General features: G+C 29.8%; 1 protein-coding gene across 2 annotated transcripts in view; it reads right to left on the minus strand.

The window, feature by feature from the left end:
• The window catches only part of LOC142329950 (ras-related protein Rab-13-like), a 48,762-nt gene that overhangs the window by 7,723 nt on the left and 24,266 nt on the right, over positions 1-16,773 (minus strand). For both annotated transcript variants that reach the window (XM_075374929.1, XM_075374928.1), the window contains exons 3-5: positions 14,505-14,643; positions 4,851-4,940; positions 1,245-1,361 (exon numbers count right to left, since the gene is read on the minus strand). In XM_075374929.1, coding sequence (XP_075231044.1) covers positions 1,245-1,361; positions 4,851-4,940; positions 14,505-14,643 — 346 coding nt within the window. The remainder of the gene's footprint in view (positions 1-1,244; positions 1,362-4,850; positions 4,941-14,504; positions 14,644-16,773) is intronic.

Genomic DNA, 16,773 nt, shown 5'->3' on the forward strand with positions numbered 1-16,773 from the left:
TTGTAAATTATTATATACTGCGTCTGATTATATACTTTTATTTTTTATTAATTTTTTAACATATGTTATGAAATTAAAAAGGTTCTCCTTTTAGAGGTTTCTATTGTGTAGTAACTAAGTTTAGTACTGCTTACCTTTCTTCTGTACTCTACTCTAGTACTACTACTTTCTTACTGCTTCTCTGTATTCTAGTACTAGAGTACAAAACTTATATTATACTCTAGTAAAATAAGTATTGATAATGGAGTCGTTTTGAAATGTGCCAAAAGAATGAAGTAAGAAAGGCAAGTGGTTCTAAATGTAGAAACTTCAGTGATCTTAGCAGAAAAGATAATAGTAATTATTATCTTAACAACAACAGATTCTACTGTATACATTGGCTGGCTGCCTTTTACTATAAAACCACAATACCAGATTTATCCAAGCTAGTCCACTGTATTACCTTATCATATATGAAATATCAGAAAGTTGAACGATTTTTGAGTCATTTGATTTCAAAACTATACACTATCTTTGAATTTATGACATACAAACATAAGACAAGGTTCAGTAACTTCACTGTTATTTTTAATTGATGAATATGGTAACTGATAAAGCATATTAGCAGGGATGCCAACATCCCCGCCGGTGCAGCAGGCCTGGCCGGCCCACCGAGGGAGCCACTGGACATGGATGCTACCTTCCCACTCCAGCTCGCCGGGCTTCAATCGCCCTGGCCGGCAGACTCAGCAGCAGGAGCTGGCCCAGCGTGGGATTGCTCAGGGAGAACCACCTTGGCCGCGCCAGCGAAGTACGACTGATGCTGACCCAACACTGCGAGACTCTGGAGGCCACCACTGCCACGCCGTATTGGGGACCCAACTGCTGCTGTATTGGGGAGCCGCAACTCCCCGACTTTTCCGGAGTCCATCTTTCGGACCCAACAGTCCTTCTCAGAGCTAATGCAAAAAAAAAAAGACTCTTTTCAGGGCCACCACAAGGTTATGGTTATACAAACCATTGAAGCCATTCGACGACAACAGCCCTCTCAAGGCTACTATAAGGTTAGCAATTACGAGCTGTCGTAGCCAATCGATGAAAAAAACGGCTCTTTTCAGGGCCACCATAAGGTTAGTGAGTGTCACATGCCGTCAAAGCCACTCGGCGACAATATATAAAGTGGTAAAAAAATTGACGTTTAAGAATTTATCCTATAATCATACATCAAGAAATAATTATTCTTGTAATAAATAATAATATCTTACATTTAACGATTGATGGTTATCTCTAATTAGCCTCGCAAGTGTTACAAATACTTCTTCAACATTGTAAGAATTCTTACAAGAAACTTCATAAAATGGTATATCAAAATGTTCTGCTAGCTGAAATACAAAAATATAAATATTCATCATTTAAATAATGAACTTACATTAATATTTTAATCGAAAGCATGTTCATGGAAGCCTTAAAATAACAAAGTTGTAGAGAATATTAAAAATGAAATAAAGCTATAATTAAATATAAAACAATAACAGGATATTTCTTCCCGACTCAATAGAACCACTATACATAATTAAACAATACACGGTTTGTTAATCTGTTGCTTTACAGTATCTGTTCCAGTTTACATTATGACTGCAATCCATGTAAAGTAAATGAAGCTCAAGAGACACCTGTCGGATTTGTTTTCTTTTTAATTTATTATTTTCATTGTCTAATTAGACCCAATACTAAACAATAAAAGCAGGACTGAATGTCACCTGAGTGAAAACTAAATCTCTGAAATATTTTACTTTCTTCTTTTGATGAATTATCATTTGTGTGAGAATAGCCTTTTATATTAACCTTACTGAACTCGTACATCAGTATTGTTACTACCAATTTTTGAAAAACAAAGTTTGAAAATCTTACTTCATGTTTATCATAAACAGAGTTTACTCTAAAAAAAAGAAATCAGTAGATGGATCGATGTATGCACACCAAATTCCAGAACAAACTGCCTTTAGATTAATATGTCTTTTTATTTAGTAATATGAAATTTTTCTAATATGCAACAAGTTTTTCTTTTATAAGACATCATAGGTAATATTAATTTAAAAGAAATGCAGGTGAACAGTACATTATTGAATAAGAAAACAATAATAACAGCAGAATTAAAATTGCTATTATTAAAAGTAATGAAGCGTAATACTGTCTCGTTATTGTTTTACCTTTTTGAAGATAATCAATAAACAAACTTCCATTACTATCCCTAAAAAACAGTCGCCATATCCTTCCTGGCCGATGGAATCATCTTTGCCTTTTTCAGAGCAGGTTCGCCCTTTGCAGACTGCTGTTTTGTTTCAAGAGTGTAGTGGTGGATCCACGTTTCATCTGTAGTTATGAATTGATGCAAAAAATCTGACTCGTTTTGTTAAATTGCTCCAGCAGGGTCTTGGAAATGTTCATTCGAATGCGTTTTTATCCAAAGTGAGCAAACGTGATACCCAATGCGCAGATAGCTTATGCATATCCAATTCTTCAGTTAATATATGACAAGCTCGTTCTTTTGATATGCCCATAGCCTGTGCTATCTCTCTAACCTTAATTTGTCGGTTGTCCAGTACCATTTGGTGAACTTTTTCAATGATATCAGTGGTAGTTGCAGTTTTTGGTCGTCCTAAATGCTCATCATCAACCACGCTGGTACGACCATGTTTAAATTCAGCTGCTCATTTTTTCACGGTGGCAAATAGTGGGGCTGAGTCCCTGTAAACATTGTCCATCTTGGTTTTAATTTGTGCAGGCGTATTGCCTTTCAAACGCAAGTATTTAATCATGACACAATATTCAATTTTTTACATTTTCATAAAAACACTCACAATGACTTACTAAATGAATATCAGGCTCAAAACTTTTCAGACAACCCTCGTATTTGTTGTTGTTACTGGAAGTATTTGTCGTTAATGTATAGTTAACATTTATATTAATAAACACTGTTCAGCAAATGGAAGAAGGATTTTGTAATTATAATAAAAAATTATAAACGCAGATTTAAAATGATGCTTCATCATTTTATATTTGATTCTAAACTATGTTACTTTATTTTGAGCTCAATACTTATAATTACGCAATACAGTTCTATATAAATATATTTTTTTGGGGGCATGGTCATTCCTAAACTGCATCAAATAAACTGTACGACAAACTAGGTTATGATGGAACTATATTGTAATTATTTATGGAACTGTAAATACAGTTACAACAATTACAGTTGTTATGAACTGTAATACATTATTTACGTATTGTAAATATTTTTAAAGGAATAAATAAAACTCCTGATGAAAGGCCAAAATGTTACCACTCTACCATGGAGATCAGCAAAAATTTTGTTCTAAAAGATTTTCTTTTCTTATTGAAGATGACTTTTTAAGGATTACATTTATACCAAGCTAGTAAAGTATCTAGTGTAAGCAAATGGTTCAACATTAGTATTACATTGTTGATTGCATTTAACTTTTTGAAATTATTCTCATCACAATTTCTAACCATTAATTTAGAAAGCTCAAAGGAGCTTTCTTACTTGGCAACTGAATGAAAAAATTAATAATCATATTTAATATTTGTATAATACCTTCAGTTCAAGTTTAGTTTGTCTATTTGCTCAACCTCTGCTAAAGGATATTATTTTCCATACATTTTGTAAATTAACGATAAAACATAATTAAGGTTGTATGTAATTCAGTTTATCAGAATCATAATTGCATACATTTCATAAAGGAAATATAAATTTTTTAGATTCTTTTACAAATTCTGTAAATATGGATATAAACTCATACATGCACTGAAAATATGCAGTCACATAGAGTAAACTAACTATTCAGATTTTTGATAATTATTGACAATCAACCATACTTTTAAATTAACATACCATACTTTTTATTTAATTCAATATCATAAATACTATATTTACTTCAATAAAGTTCAAGTATAACTAAATAATCTAATTTACAATCATTCTTGACAATAAGGTTCCGTGAACAAATATTTCACATCCTGCATTTGGATGTAACAATTAAAGTTGTTCAAGCTGTATGTGTATGTGTTTGCACTGGCAGAAAATTTACAAAGAAACTGAAAAAGAACTCAGATCAAGGGTACAATATAAATTTATCACCTTATTAACATATGGTAGTGAAACTTTGTAGACATATTAAGGACACAAAAATGAAGTTCTTGAAACATTCAATGGTTTATTTTATGAGATCACATAAGCTGTGATATTAAGAGTGAATTAGGCAGAAAAGAGGATACATTTTTTTGTAGAATACATTTAAATGCAGAGAACACAGGGTGCAGAATGTTGAAAGAATGGCACCTGCCATCCTGATTAGTTGTAATTGTATATGTTCTGTTGACAAAAGAAATTTAAGACCCAAAAATGGATATAATCAGAATGCCTATACCCAAAAAGTGATAGGTGCAATACCTAATCAAAAGTTAATGAAAGAAGAAGAAAAAGACCACATAATTTAATATTCATAAATAAAACTTAAAAAAAAAAAAGAAACACTATACCATTATTTTCACAAAATTTATTGTTTTAATGAAGTATTCTCTTGTATAACAGAGCTATGAATAGAACAAAAAATGTTTTAAACATAAGCTTAAATAAAAACATTAACGAATATAGCTTAGTAATCTTTGCTGACCAGTTGTGGTGTTTAAATAAGCTTACTTAGTTTGATTTTGACTCTGGTATTTTTTCGCTATCTTATCCATTAAAATAGATATATAAAGCATGTAGTAGGATGTCATAATAATAAAAATAATAATAAATTTGAATGTTCTTGGATATCAATGTTGTTTATAAATAATATTAGAACAAATACCTTTTTTCCACTATCTGTGGTCACTGATCGTAGAGAAGTAGCATCACACTTATTACCAGCTAAAATTTTAACTACATCAGGTGGTGCATTCTGAAAAAAAAAACACTTAATACAAAAGTTATCTTTTGTAGTGCAACCTTTTACTAATTGAAAAATAAACAACATTTATTAGTCCAGCCACCAAAAAAATAAAAATTTGGCTAAATTCTCACAAAATTACTACACTGTTTGAATTTTTGGATTAAAAAAAATCAGTAAAACATAGCTTGGAGAGGAGTAATTTTCCAAATTGCTGCTTTTTCAGAGCTAATGCTGTTATACTAAGAAAAAAGTAAATGAAACAAAAAAATTACTTTATAGAACAAAATATATGATATACATAAAAAGTGTTTTTTCATTCTATAATAATTAAAGCAGTTTGGTAAAAAATGGAGCTAAATGAGATAGAAACTTTGATAAAAAGGCAAAGATATGTCATTTTGGAGAAAAAAAAATTTATTGATACTTAATTAAAGTAAAAACCACACATACTCGAGGCATGTATGAAATACATTGCACACTGCAATGTAATAGGAGGAAAAAAGTTGCAAAAAAAGCAACTTGTAGTTTCATTCCCCTACTAACATTCCAAAACTTGTTGATCTACACTCCCATATTTGCTGTCAGTCACCAGTGTTATAGTATGAGTTAAGTATGTCTCTGAGTCAACACCTCTAAAATAGCATGCAGTGATTAAATCTTGGAAAACATGAACATTAGTGTCATTCATCTTGTCTAAAAGATGATTTTTTTATGGTGATGAAACTGTTGATTTAAGTACTGTAAGTGGTGGGTAATAAAATTGTATACATCAGAAACTGCTAGTGTATACTGAGGTTGAATCTCTCTGAACGGTTGACCAGTTTCTGTGACTAATGAGAAGCACCAAAAGGAAGAGGATGGAACAGATTCAAAATGCTCACTAAATCACTATGATAGGTACACTGAAAGAATGAGTAGGACACATAATTGCACAACTGGAATAATGTAAAATCTGTTCACAGTGGGTACCATGCAAATTCATAGAAGAAAAACAATCAACAATAAAAGAAATATTGTGAACAGCTTCTGAAATGTTACAATGTGAAGGAAGATGACCTTTTCAATATTGTGAAATGAGATGAAACTCTGGTACATCATTATGACAGAAGAAAAATAATAGTGTATGGAATATTGGCACTGTGGTTCGCCACAATCAAAAAAATTGAAACAATTCTCTAAAACAAATTATTTTGATATTGTTCTAGGATTTCAAACATATGTACATGACTAACAACCTGGAAGCTGGGTTGACTGTAATTTTGTATAATACTTGGAAACACCTTCGTAGAAGAATGTCATGTTCTACAATCCAGAGAGCTGAAATTCTGCAACATGATAATGCTCGGCCACAAACATTATGTGCAACAGACAGGATTCTTCTGAAGTTGAAATTTGAACCTATTCCATACCCTCCTCTACACTCAGCAGATTTGACACCCTCGGAGTTTCACTTTCACTCTTTGTTGCATGTATTTAGAATTTCAATATTTTTTCATACTCTTAGTAATTTTATGTTCTTAAGATTATTAAATAAATTATTTATAATTAGTTTTTTTGGTTTTTGTAGTATTTGTTTTTTGGGTGGAATCATGGTGATACTACTATGCAATAAGGTCATATGAGAATATGCTACATTAAAATCATTTTTATTGCTAAAAATACAAAAGACAATAAACAAGATAAAATGAGTACAACCATTTCATTCAGTTTTGTTTCAGGAACAAATATTTGTAATTATTAACACTTTATTTTTTGTAGAAAGATTCAAAACAATTTTTTTTTTGTCATTCAGATAAAGTGCTACATTGCATGTTGTACACATTTCCACCTTAAGCGGCACCGCTCTTGTTCCTTCGTGGAGCAATGAGCGCATCTTCTAGGAGCACATCTCATTGGTAAATTGCACATTCAAAATATCTTATTTCCTGCAAAACAATAGGTTTGAATTTGTTTACTGGTTGCAGAGAGGGATTTCTTCTTCTTCTTCTATCTCCTCTTGGAACTCCGATGAGAGACCTCGATTGAAATTCTTTTAGGAGTAAAGACTTCCCCAAACCAATGCTGTTAGATGTAAAGAAAATATGAGTTTACAACTGTTGTGTCCAAGAAATAGAAAAATATTCTATGCCACCACTTTTTGGATTTTCAGTTAATGACGTAGGTAGTTCTAATCATATCAGTCTTAACTACGTAACCCATATGAGTATTTTATTCCTTCACCAGTAAAGAGCATGAGACAACTTTTATTGATCCATCATGCTTTCCTTTGATACTAGTCAGTTCACTTGGATCATGATAATTTGAAAGAAAGTTAATTCCTCTTTTACCCTTCCATCTGACAGCAACAATTCCTGTCCTAATAGACATGTATGATTCTCCATGTTCCATATCTTTCCCATCTGGAAAACATTCATGTGGAAAATTCTCTCATATACTACTGTACCACAAGCTTGGATTTGATTTTGCTGCTAGTAAATCATCAGAGGAATTGAGTAAAAAACATTATCAAAGTACACTCTATAATCTTTTCCTACCAGTCAACAGTCAAATCTGTGATAACTCTCTGACCCAAGTTCTTTTCAACTTTATTATTCTTCTTACCTTGGTGTATTTCAAACTCACACACATAGCCCCTTTCAACTGCCCTTACCCAAACTTTGTACCTCCACTTTGTGGGTTTGTCAGACATATACTGTTTTAGGGAGCCCATCCCCTTGAAAGGAATCACGCTTTCATCAATAGATTGATACCTGGTCAGTCCATGTTGTAGAATCTTGACGTGGATTTGAAAATCAAAAACTTATGCATACTATTACAATTAAAACAATTTAGAACTAAACATACAAAAAAACCTTCATTTAAGCTCTCAAGCCTTAGAAACATACATATCCTCCTTACTGCATAGTGGGTGCACAGTTTACACACCCTTGTGGCTTAAACTAAGGCTAAATTCTACCTTTACAGTCAGCATGACTCCAACTGATATGCTCAACTCTTCTTACACGTTGCTGGTCGCTACAATAAGCACAAAAACTAAATCTGAGATTTGAGCAGCACGGTACAAAATCTGGGTTGTAAAGGATCAAGGAAAGGTCAATATCCATAATGTTGTATTGAACAATGCAGTCTGTTATAGATATAGATGAAATATATTTTTTCTTTCAAATTACAGAAAACACTGTCTTACTCTCTGTATTCTATTACTTTTCATAACAAAATGTTTTCATGTACATTTAAATAAAAAAAATAATAATTTAGACAGACATTTCCTCTCTCAATAAATAAAGCAAATTGGCTGGTTAGTGTACTATACTAAAACAGCTAAATTTTTTTACACGTTCTTAAAATTTGATTGCTTACTTGAATCATATCATGTAACATTTAGAACACATTTTGTGAGAAAAAATTCTTCATTTTGTAAATGCTTAATAGTATAGATCTCTAAAAACGTAGTTCCATTAATTATCCTTAGATATCTTCTTCATTTTTCAAATAAATTATTGGAAATTTTATAAGTTCTCATTTTTACATTTAATCAATTTCTGCTATAAAATAATGTTTTTACACTGGTTTCACATTCGAAAAAAATTTCATATCAGTAATCTTGCTTCATGGTTCTGAATTCCAAACTGGTTACAGTTACCTCATACTTCTCAAATCTCACTCAAATTATTTCCAAATTTATGAAAGATTAAAATTCTACAGGGCAATTGAATTTTATCAGAGACTACCTTTATAACAACTTCTGCTGAATAAATATTTAATTTTTGGAATTGTTACAAAATAACGGTGCATAAAAATAATACGGATGTCATAATTTTGTGTGCAGTGAATTTTTTGGTTACATTAATGAAAGAAGTTTTATACACATTATCTAATTTATTGCTGTCAATCATTTTTCATATGAAAATAATCTTTTCATGAAGATCTAAAACTTATAATATTGTTTCGATTGTGGTTGCTAAGGCAAATACTGGAACATTTTTTTTTTTGGATATGGAATATCTTACTAACTATCCATTTTTATAAGGCTAAAGACTTTTATACAAGAATGGAAAAGTTAGTAAATTTACTAATTACAAAAATACATGGCCGTTTATTTCATAAGTTACAAACAAAATATTACATTTTGTTTGAAATCTGAAAAAAGCAAGTTAAATATCCATCCAGTTAATTAAAGGATTTTATAAATAAAAATGGATAAATTAATTTTAAAAATTTTTCAAAAAAATTTAATTAAATAATATTTGTGTCAGAAGTAACTGCTAATATTGATAAATGATAACTTAAATAATAAATAATGCGCACGAAATGATCAAACATTTGATTTTTTAAAAATATTTATTTGAATCGCAATACAGAAAAGTAAAATACAATGTGTTTACTATATACCTGGAAATTATGTTCTGCTTATCACATGTTCAATATGACTACCATCACGTCTAGCAACTTCTTCAAAATGAACTCCTATGACGACACATATCCTCGATTACCTCGTTGCACGCTTCAATGATTAGCACTCTCAGTTCCATCACTGTACCCATGTTTAGGGAAAATCTTTTCCCTACAGAAATCCCTGAAGAAACTAATCACATGGATTCAAATCAGAACTGTTCAGGGGTCAGTTCTGTCCAGATGTAAAATGATTAGGAAATCAGTTTGAAATTACGTCTGCATTAAAAGTTTCATGCAGAAAGTTTAAAACAACATTAGCTTCATCCCGCATGAATCACTCATTTTCTAATTGAAACCCTTTTGCAAGAAGCTGAGGAACAAAATTATTATGCAGCATGTTTAGATAATGTTCACCATCTGTTAAAAAAAAAATGGCCCTATTATCCTATGCTTGAGATAGCGGCCATACCATAATTCTTAGAGTGTGATGCAACTTTTCATGAAGCATGTGTGGATTTTCAAAGCCCAGAAATGCACATTTTGTTTATTAACAACTCCATTTAGGTGAAAATATGCCTTATCTGAAAACCAAACATTGTTCAACAAAACATCTTGGTTCACAGCCCATTCAGCGAATGCCATTCTTTGATGTTTGTTGTCAAACGTTAATTTAGACAACACTGTTATTTTGTACGGATATAAATGCAAATCAGTTTTTAAAATTTGTTGCACAGATTGCCTAGAAATCCCAAGTTGTGATGCTGCTTTTCTTGTTGATTTGCTCGAGATCCTCAGCAACACTACTTTGACAGCTTCAACATTCTGTGGAGAACAAACATTACTATTAAATTTTTCATAAAGTCTATGTATTGTTTTAAAGGATTGCGACCGCCAAGTTTGAAAATGTACATGAAACCATCTTTGTGTAAGCACCACACTTTTCATTTCATTAAAAAACAACACTCTTTATGCACTGTTCAATAGTCTTCCTTTGTCAGTCATCTTGGAGCAATATAAAAACAGTGCACTCGGAAAGAGAAAAAAATTAATATTCATGAACTGCTTGTTGTTATTTCTGCCAACATAAAACACATTAATAATTATTATCCTAAACAATTATTGGCAAAACAAATGTTGGATCATTTCGTGTGCCACTCTGTATGTCAAGTATCTTTTGCCATTTGAGTTTTTCAAGGTCAATTGAAAAGGTATTTTTTCATCTGTTTTGTTCCATAATATTACTGATAGTTGTTACAAATAATGTGCCGTTATATTAATTAAATGAATTTGATGTTAATTGTAAGTTCTTAATAAACTAACCCAGCCTTTTTCAAATATAAATCATCAAAACTGAGCATTTAAAAAAGTGTGTTTCTTGTGCTCAATAAAAGAATTAGAAATTTAATCAAACATTTTAATTTCATTAAAATTTTAAACTGAATAACCCCTCTTCTTTTTCCTTATGGTAAAATTTTGAGTATCAAGCTAAACTGCATTCTGTAGTAGTTAGCCAAATAATTTAAAGGGATGAATTTGAGAAGAAAATTCAGATTTAAATTGATTTTTGTTTCATTAATATTGATACCTGGAACAAGACATTATGGATTGAAACTGTCAGGCAGCAGATTTCTGTTTTTGCATCTGAGCTCCTATTTTGAACTCCCTTTCCATGGACATCTAGGGGGATCTTCTGTAGGAATTTTTAAGGTATCAGCTAGTTGGTACTTAGTTTTAAGTTTTTAAATGCTTCATAAATTAAATAATTCATTGGGTAAATATTTTTTTTACACATTTTCATTTTACATGAAGACCAACCAAAAAATATAATAACATCTGAAGATATAATGCCTACATTGCTGGATTTTTAAAACTTGTTACATGATAATCTATAAAACAATAGTGTATCTTATATTAACAAAATTAAATTTTATTATAATTTAAATTGTATTATAAACCTATATATTTAAATTTTATATTTTTATTATTATGATAGCAATTTTCCTTGACTTATATTAAAGTTCAGATGGGAAAATTTTCATTAACCATCTCAAACTACACAATACAATCACAACATGAAAAGAGAAGCACTGTTAATTATGTCATTGTTCTGCAGCTGGTCTTTGTTCTCTCATAAACTGACTAGAACAATACTGCTTGCTATTCTACCAAACACAATGCTTTCAACATTTAAAGGACAGGATCAGTTTTTAATATAGAATTTAACAACTCAAACTTGAATTATAACATAAAAATGATTTTTAAAATATATATTACGTAATAACCGACTGCTGAACAATTGCCAAATCATTTTAAAATTAAATAATTAACATAGGCTACTACTAATTACTCAGTTTTAAAAAGACAACCTGAAATATTAAATCGTACATCTAATAATAATTTAAAAAATCAACCCAGTGGCGGATTTCTAAACAGGCTAGCTAGGCTATAGTCTACAGCGGCAAATTTTCAAAGTTGGTAATGGGCTGCACGGCAGCGGCTCGGGCCGACCGCCGGCTGATCATTCAGTCTATAGGCGGCATGTTTGTAAATCTCCCTCTGAATCAACCATACAATAAACTAATAACTTTCCTCTACCTCACTGATCCTTTTTTAAAATCTATTTTATTGAATCTGAGGTAAAGTCACTTTTCATAATCTTTTACTTTTATAACAACACACAGAGCTGAACTACCTATTATTCACCCGAAAATTAAATTTTATTATACAGAAAGAAAGCCTCAATTTAAAAAGAAATAAAACAATAATAATCATTTTTTAATGTATATTTTTTCAAATTTAATTTTTATTCTTTAAATTTTTTCTAAAATTCTATCTACAGCATGTAAATCACAAAAATCTGGAAAATGTTTAATTTCCATTTAATTGATGTGGTTATTTTATAAATATATTTATTACATTCATAATAAAAAAATAACTTCACCAAGAGAGGGCTACCTACTGGTAAGCATTAAGTGAAAAAAAAACAAAAAAAAAACAGCTTTACAGCTAAGATTTAAATTACACAAATTGCTATATCTAATAAAATAAGGATTCTTTGAGCTTCATTAAAATAGGATATGCTGTGCATGCATAATTCCATCCGAATGGTAAAAATACATACAAACTGAGATAATAAACACAAATTGATATAAACAAAACCTGATTTGCTTTAGTTTTGTTTGGAACAAAAACATATCAAATAAAACATATCAAAGCAATTATTTACACACAACTTAAATTACAGATACCAGTATATAGATACGATTCCCCTACCTGAACACAGAAAATGTATAAAATACATTGTTACTTTACAAAGGTGGCAAATGAATGCGCTTACACTATCTGTCCCATCTTTCTACAGCTGTGAATCATGTACAGCACTAATATTTTCTGTTCTTTGGGTAATGATGATTACTACATAGCCAAACTTTGGGTAGGCAGAATGTAGTCAATGTAAATTCCTGTTTTTAAGTTGGATTGACATATTGATGAGAAACAGTATGTTTGGAAATGAAAAAAGCAAAGGAAAATCATTTCACTCTTTTTTTGTATGGAGTGTTTTTGTTTTCTTTAAAATACCTATACTAGTTTTTTGAGCGATTTGTATCTCATGTCACGCCTCCTACAATATTTTTGGTCATCACATCTAATGTAGCAATTAGATGAGAAAATAGATAGCAATAGGAATGAAAAATTATATGTAGTTAGCTACAAAAATTTTAATGGCATATAATTATCTGTTAAATCACAGTTAACTTAATTTTGATGAAGGAAATAGAATAAAATTCAGGAACAACCATAAAGTCACTTAACAGAATAATGTAATATATATATAATGTATATATATTGTATGTGTGTGTCAAAATGTTTGTTTGTACCAATGTTTTTTTTATTATACTTTGAGGATGGTTTTAAGCATAAATTTAACATTTATTAAGATATAAAATATTCTACAATTCATCAATTACCTGAATATGTGTTTGTGTGCATATGCTTTTAAACAAAACTCATATATACAAGTAAGCTATATCATAATATTATATATTATTAACAATTTTAGTCTTCCAAATACATTACTTGTTTGTAATATAGTTCTTACTAGTTAAAAATTAGAGGCTATGCAATGCTAGATAATTTGTATAAGCCTAATATGAAACAATAATGATATGACATAATGTAAATTCATATACATATCATTAAAAATGGTAACTTTTGTAATTTTTTTTATTTAACTATGTTTAAAAAATATGAAATTATTAAAATAAATTAATTAATTCTATATAGTTTATTTAACCAACTATTTAGAGTGTTGATTGTTAGTTATATAAGAGCATGTTTTAAGTATAGTAAAAACTCTCCAATTCATCATTTAACTGAATGCTTGTGTGAGCACACACTCTCACATACCCATACCCACCACACATGTTTGTAAAACATACTCATATTTAAAGATAAAAGAACAAATCTATTCCATTTAGCTTTAAACTTATGTATAATTTCTTTTAATGTTTTACTGATAATAAACATCAGGTAGCTAGCTAATGCTCTTAATACTTTTAAATAAATTATTTAATAAACTGTACCTACTGGCAGAATATGATTATTTATAAAATTAATTTTTTTCTACTTGCTGTTGCTTTTGTTTTTCTTTATATATTTTTATGTTATATATTTAGTATTTTCATAGAAATTATAGCTGGATACTACAGTTAGACTATTTTATCTTGTAACATATTAAGAAATTACACATATAATTTATTTTTTATACAACTGCATATATGTGGGAAATTGGTTATACCTTATATCAATGTCAGAATTGACTTTTTATATATGATAAAAAATTCATCTGGCATTTTTTACATTACATTATTAAAAAAAAAAGATAATGACTAATTAACTGTTAGCCTGTTGATCCCAAAACAAATAAATAAAATATTCAATGAATTATTACCACTCAAATAAAATCTTAGTATTTTGCCAGAAAATGTTATTTTGCCCAACTGTCCACCTAATGTTATTTTCGGAAAAATAAAATAACTTTTTCGTAATTAAATAACATTCACCACTGTCAGTTAGTAGACTTTTATCACATTTTGTGCCTATACATATATTTACATGCAAACATACACATGCAAATAAAAATAAAACATGCAAATAAAAATAAATACAAACTGATACCATTCTGATGTTATCCAGCCAATAGCTTAGATTATCAAATGATTCAAGACTAGTGACATCATACATTAAAATTATTCCCATAGCACCTCTATAATAAGCCGTTGTTAATGTCCTAAACCTTTCTTGTCCTGCTGTATCCCTAATAACAAAAAATAATTATTACAATGTAAGTTGACTAGAACACTTAATATTTTTTTCTTTTGTAGAAATAGTATGCACCAAAAACTGCCTAATGCATTTATTTTCAAATATTTTTCATAATAATATGGAGTTTTAATGAATAATCATATTTTATTAAGAGATTTAGAATAAATAATAAAAAAGCTAACAAAAAGATGCAACCATTCCAGGCTTCATCCATCTTTAGCAGATTTTTATTTCAAATACGCCACTATGTAATTTTTAAATATTACGACTATTTGTTTTCATAATCGATTATTAAACAAATTATGAAAACAAAATAGAAAATTAGTGTGTAAAAAACCAATTTTACAAATTTGTTTTTTACAGTGTCCATAAGGGTTCAAGCAATGTTTCACTAGGTGGTAGAGGATGCAGAATGTAGAAATGTTTATCTCATGTAAAAATTAATAACCAGTAATATGATTCAGTTATATTATTATATTAATTAAATTTCACGCTTAATGTAAGAGCTGTTTAATCATATTACAAGTATACTAATAGATTGTAAAATCAGGTACCACCTTACCCATTTTTCTGCAAGGGTCTAAAACTTAATACAATTAAGATCTCATGAACAAAAATATCATGGCCTAATTTACAAATTAATAGTTAAGCTGGTTAGAAGTATTAAGCAAAACTAAATGAAATTATTTTGAGTATAGCTGCATCCCCTAATCAGATCAAGGACAAAATTTAAAGGAATTTAAAATTTATGCCAAATAAGTTTTCATTAGTTTTTAATAATCCGTTTTGAAAATAAATTTAAAAAACTCTAAAACAATTAATCTAATTAAATCCTCAACCCTAAGTCCAACCGACTTAAAATTTTATACCTAAACACAACTCAAATAGTATTACCGCTATACTAAATTTTAAAATTCTACAATACCTCTACAAAGGCTGAAATTTTAGAATGGCGGTAAATAATATCCCACCTCTTGTTCAATCGCAACTCACCTGTTTATTAATCAATTTGAAAAAATGAAGTGTCATTTTGTTCACAACAAGCGGCTTAACATTTTATCAAATAAAACATTATTTGATAAGATTACAACTATAATAGTTTGAAAAACTAATGATTACAAAATTTTAATGGCCGCCGTATCTTAATTTTGAAAGGTAAAATTTTCCAATTTATTTATTTTGTAAAAGATATTGTTAGGTTTATACACACTAAATTTCATTAATTTATCCCAATCCATTAAATTATAAATCTTTAATAAAAAAAAAAAAAAAAACAAACAAAATGGCATAGAGAAGGAAAATGAACCAATGAGGTAGGAGGGGCATTAATCACATGTACGTTTTTGTTTATTGTACTATCCTGAATAGGTTTGGCCAAAAACTCCCAGGACATCCAGTATAGCTACTGCCAGGAAAAATAAAGAAAAACTATCATTAATGTGATCCCCTTATACAATTTGGTAAAAAATCAGGCCTAAGCTGAACATGTGCGTGCGCACACATGCACATCCAAATTTCAACTTTTTTTTGTAACAGGTTTTTAAGTATGAAGCACTACAAAAAATAAAAGATTCAAAATAGTGAAAATTACCCCTCCAATTTCTTAATTTTGCCAAAATTTAATGTCATCAATGTATTGTATATAGAAATTTTTTGAGCAATTTTCGAAGAATTTTTGTTGAGCCAGTCCAGAGTTATTAATCAAAATACAGCCAACATGTATGCATATACATTACACATTTTCAGAAATTTTTATAACTTTTTTTTGGGCTGAGTGTGTTGAAAGTTCAAGGTTTGCAAAAACGCTGATACCCAGATTTTTGGCCCTATATTTTCTCTTTACAACTATGCTGCTGCAGCAGTAATAGAGCTAGTCATCAAAGTAAAAATTAATCATGCCAGTATTAAGATAGATATTTTGAACTTGAGTGTTCTAAAGTTCAAATCCTTATAAAGACAGTTACTTTTATATGGATTTGAATACTAGATAGTGGATACCGGTGTTTCTTTGGTGGTTGAGTTTCAACTAACTACACATCCCAGGAATGGTCAACCTGAGACTGTACAAGGCTACACTTCATTTATAGATATCATCCCCTCAAGTGATACCTTACAGTGATTT

This window comes from Lycorma delicatula, chromosome 9 (genome assembly GCF_047948215.1).
Source record: "Lycorma delicatula isolate Av1 chromosome 9, ASM4794821v1, whole genome shotgun sequence".
Classification (NCBI taxonomy): domain Eukaryota; kingdom Metazoa; phylum Arthropoda; class Insecta; order Hemiptera; family Fulgoridae; genus Lycorma; species Lycorma delicatula.